Source organism: Belonocnema kinseyi, chromosome 2, assembly GCF_010883055.1.
Source record: "Belonocnema kinseyi isolate 2016_QV_RU_SX_M_011 chromosome 2, B_treatae_v1, whole genome shotgun sequence".
In the NCBI taxonomy this organism is placed as follows: Eukaryota; Metazoa; Arthropoda; class Insecta; order Hymenoptera; family Cynipidae; genus Belonocnema; species Belonocnema kinseyi.
The window spans coordinates 133,745,035-133,750,305 of record NC_046658.1 but is presented as its reverse complement, the minus strand read 5'-3'; the positions used below and the strand labels follow the sequence as shown (position 1 = coordinate 133,750,305).

At 24.0% G+C, this 5,271-nt stretch overlaps 1 protein-coding gene across 1 annotated transcript in view; it reads right to left on the bottom strand.

Moving 5' to 3' along the window:
- Positions 1-2,446: 2,446 nt before the first annotated feature.
- Positions 2,447-5,271, bottom strand: part of LOC117182992 — a 28,957-nt gene continuing 26,132 nt past the window's right edge. The window contains exon 5 of the mRNA XM_033376119.1: positions 2,447-2,604. Within this exon, the coding sequence (XP_033232010.1) occupies positions 2,447-2,604 (158 nt within the window). The remainder of the gene's footprint in view (positions 2,605-5,271) is intronic.

The following is a 5,271-nucleotide window of genomic DNA, read 5'->3' as shown; positions in this document are numbered from 1 at the left end:
AAAATTAAAAATTAAAAATTAAAAATTAAAAATTAAAAATTAAAAATTAAAAATTAAAAATTAAAAATTAAAAATTAAAAATTAAAAATTAGAAATTCAAAATTAAAAATTAAAAATTAAAAACTAAAAACTAAAAATTAAAAATTAAAAATTTAACAAATTTAAAAAATGTACATTTTGATTTTAATTTTTTTAAATATTAAAAAATTTTTTTTTATTGTTTCTAAACTATACGAAAAATCAGAAAAATTGCCTCAGAACATTCCAGATTCTTCTTTGACTATTTTGAAAATATTTTTAAATGTTTTGAAATCTTTTAAAATACTTTCTTAAAATAAATTTTTCGAAATCATAAATCATTAAAAATATTTCCCAAGAATCTTAAAAAATTATTCTTAGTATTGAGGATCGTTTAAAAATCGGTAAAGAGCCTAAAAATTTCATTTCGAAATCTTCAGAAATGTACATTTATATTTTCAGTTTGTTGAAATCTTTTCAATTTTTAAATCATTTTTGAAATTGCTTCTAAACTCAAAGAAAAAGAAAAAAGTTGACTTAGAATCTTCCACATTCTAATTTAACAATTTTAAAAATCTTTTGGAATGTTTTAAAATCTTTTTAAACATTCTCTTTAAATTAATTTTTCAATATCAAAAATAATTTTACAGTTTTGCCTGTAATCTTAAGTAATTATTCTTATTTTCTGGACACCTTTCAAAATGGTTGAAACGCTTTAAAATTTAATTTTGAAATCTTCAAAAATCTCAATTTTGGTTTCAATTATTTGAAATCTTTTCAAATTTTTAATTATTTTTGAAATTGCTTCTACATTCTAAGCAAAATCAGACAAATTCACGTAGAATTTTCCAGATTCTTTTTTTGGCAATTTTTAAAATATTTTAAAATGATTTAAATATTCTCTTTAAATTAATTTCTCAATGTCAAAAATCATTTCACAATTTTGCCTGTAATATTAAATAATTATTTTTGTTGCCTGGAAATGTTTTAAAATGTTTAAAGCGCTTGCAAATTTCATTTTGAAATCTGCAAAAATCTTAATTTTGGTTTTAATTATTTGGAACATTTTAAAGTTTCAAATTATTTTTGAAATTGCTTCTAAATTTTAAGTAAAAGTATAAAAATTGCCTTAGAATCTTCCAGATTCATTTTGAAATTTTTGAAAATACTTTTACATGTTTTAAAAACTTTAAAAAAAAATAATTTTAAAAATTAATATTTCAAAATCAAAAATTATTTAAAATTCTCCCAGGAATTTCACATTTTTTAAATATTTTGAATACTTTTGAAATCCTCATAAAGCTTTAACATTTTATCTAAAAATCTTAAACAATACATATTTTGTTTGATTTTTTTTTGTAATTTTTCGAATTTGATATTATTTTCATTGTGAAGATTAATGTTTTTTAAAAAAAGACGTATTATTAACATATTATTGTTATTATACAACAATTTTCAACTAAAAAAGATATATTTTCCAGCGAAAATGAAATAGTAAAATTTCCCGTCAAAAAAATTAATTTTCACTCGAAAGGATGAATTTTCAACGAAAAATGTAAAAGTTAATCTTTTACGCTAAAAATATTCAAATTGAAAATTTAGAACAGTTAATTTGAATAAAGAAGAAGTAAAATTAAAAAAAAAGCATCAACAACAAATTTGCAACGAAATAGTTATATTTTCGACCAAATCGACAGGATAGGAAAAACGTTGACCTTTCCCCACACCATCCAAAATATTTATGTAATTTATGCATGGCCCTAATAATGCCTATGTTAAATTTGTATTTAACACTTCATTTTGGTGAAAGAATTACTATTTTGAATACGATTATTCTATTTTGTATTTGAAAAGCGACCCAGTGGGCACACAATTTGGCCACGTCTTTACGACATCGTTGCGACATCTTTACGACAACTTTACGACATCCTATGTCTATTCCGGTAAGGTGCCTTTACGATATCGTAAATAAGTCGTATGATCTGATGATGTCTTTGCGATATCGCAAAGACACCAAAACGACATAGACATAGGATGTCGTCAAGATGTCGTGCTGATGTCGTAAATATGTCGTAAAGATGTTGTAACGATGTCGTAAAGACGTCTCCAAATTTTGTGCTTACTGGGGTGCCTCTCTTTTTCAATTTATTCAAATGATATTCCGAGTCACGTTTTTAAGGCTGCATAATTCTGTTAAACTCAAACAATTTCCTCTTTTGGATTGTTAATACTACTTGGAAGCAATATTTACAGATATTATCAAGAACGAAGATGAAAAATCCTTTCTTTTTTTCAAACCTGAATCTCTTTAACGTGTTCTATTGATTGAAATAAGATAATTAAGATAATTAATGAAAGCAATGAAGATAATTACTCATTATTCCACTTCAGATACAAGCACCCTGGAAAAATGGATACATAGATTTGACTAAATCGAGTGATGTTGAAAGCATTTGCTTGGATTTTGACTCTTCACGAAATGTTCTTCTTTCACGAGTTTGCGTGGATCGCGAACACTGTAAAAAAAATCCATGTTTGAGAAAATGTTGCCCCGAAGGTGAGGCTTATTTCTCGGAAATCGACTGCCTGAAATATCCGGATAATGAGAGTCAAAATCCATTTCATGCATCAGTTGTAAACATCTCGGGCAGGACAAATTCGAAACTTAACACAAAAGGTAAGATAATCAATTTTTGTTAGCCGCAGAAAATATCAAGAAAGGAAAAACAATCTGGACTGTGAGGGTGAGTAGCATAGCTGTGATGGTATGTACCACTTACCGACCGAGAAAGTTCTGTTCTGTACTAAGTTACCCACATCAAGTAATTAACATCGGTCGGTAATGCAGATTTACCATTGGTTGGTAAGCGAGACCGTACCGCCATAGCTATCCTACTAAGTTGGCCTTTATTTATATTTTTCGAATCTTTCTCCTCTCATCCCCTGATTATGAATTTTCGCATTGATTTAACATGAGAAAAAGGCCATTTCTTTCTGATGTGCGATTTAAACGCGAAAATAGGTTACATAATGACCTTTTTTTCTTAAGATTCCGGAAAAAATTTTAATAATTTTTTGTTTGAAAAAATAATCTAAAGAAAGTATTTAAAAAGATTTCAAACGATTTTCTACGATTCTGGAAAAGAATATAGAAGATTTTAAAGCAAAAATATGCAATTTTGCAAGATTTAAAAATTCTAAAAATCGAATAAGTTTACAAAGATACTTGGAAGTTTTATGAGGTTACAAAATAAATTTTATTAAAAACAAAATGCAGTTTTTTCAAGATTTTAATTGAAAAATTTGATAGCTTTTAAAATGTTAGATAGGTTTTAAGACAATAAACAAATTTTTAAAAGATTTTTTGAAAAAAATTTTATGACTTTTTATTCTACAAATTTTAACTTAAAAGAATATTAAAAAAGATTTCATAAAATTCCAAAAGATTTACAAAATCAAAATTGAGGTCAGTCGAGTTAAAACTCAACATCTCTTTTCGCAATTAGCCATAGAATATAAATAAAAAATTAATTTTTACATTTTTTGACGCCAGTTATGATATTTTGGCGATTTTTCAAATAATTTTTTTTTTCACGAATAAAGTTTTAATCAGAAGTGGATTATTTACACTTTCAGTTAAGAAAATTCATTTTAAACCTGAAACACGTGTTTTAAAGAAAAGAGTTCAGTTTTTTAACAAAAATTAATTTTTTAAACAAGAAGATTAATTTTAAACCAAAATAGGCGATTTTAAAAAAATATATGAACATGAAGTTTCAACCAAATAGTTTAATTTTTAAGTACAAAATTTAATGTTTAACCAATTAGTTAAAAGTCTTAAGTGAGAAAGATGAATTACCAACAAACAAAGGCATAAACAAATTACTAGTTAATCAAATAATTTTTAATAAAAAAACTAATTTCGAAAGTTATAATTTCATTTTTACCCAAAAGTCAACTTTAAGCCAAAAGTAGTTAAATTTAACAACAAAAAAATAGAATTTTTAACAAAGATGATTAATTTTTTTATCAAAAAGTTACATTTTTAATGGAAAGTTTTGTTTTTTAGTAGTTCAATTTTCGACAAAATCGATGAATTTAAAAAAAATGTTTAACAAAGTAGTCAAACTTTAAACCAAGAATTTTCAACCAAAAAAGATGTTAATTTTGATTCATACAGTTGAGTTCAACTAAAAAATACGAATTTTCAATAAATAGATAAATATTTAAATTTTCAGGTGATGAAATTAATGTTCAACTAGAAAAACGAATTTCTAACAAAATAGGTAAATTTCTAGCTAAAAAGATTAATCTTTAAAAACATGTTGAATCTTTAGCAACTAATTAAATTTTCAAGTAAAATAGATGAATTATCAACCAAAAATTAGATAAATAAATTTTTAATTAAAAATTAATTTTCTAATTAAAAAAAAAGAATTTTCAACATTATAATTGCACTTTTACAAACAAAAATCATTTATAAATCAAAAACAAAAATGGCATGTTTACATTTGCAGTTGAAAAACATTCATTTTCAACTTGAAAATAGGAGTTGAAAAACAGTTGAGTTTAACAATAAATACGAATCTTTAATGAATAGATAAATAATTACATTTTTAGTTAACAAAAATAATTTTTCATCTAGAAAAAATGAAGTTTTACCAAAATAGAATTTTAGAATCGTAAATTCAAAATTAGTGACTCTTAAAATGAATTTATAAACAACCTTGAGATAATTTTAACATCTCAAATAGTTTCTAAACTAGAAAAATTAATTAAATAATTCAAAGTGAGAAACAAATAGATTTTAAAGCGCATCTTATATCTAATTAAAATATGATTTAAATAATAATGTCCTGTTAACGCTGATGAATTGAATCTTGGTCTAAAGAGAACAATTTTTATTTGTTACAATAGTAAGAACTTGTTTAAAAAAGAATATCTAATTTTAGCTATAAAATGCTAAGGAAATAAGCCTTTTCTATTCTTCTTCAGTGACGTATTTATTTAAAAATATAGTTATTTTATTTAAACAAATAATAACATTGTTCACATTCATTTGAAATATAAGGACTCATTGTGTTCATAATTTATAGGGTATACACTCAGAAAAATGTTTGTTTGAACCAAACAAATTCTTTTTTTGCTTTATGGTCAAACAAATATTTAATTGATTTAAATGATAATTTATTTTAACCAAATTTATTTACGTCAAACACGGCCTCGGTTAACGGAAACAAATTTTATTTGAAT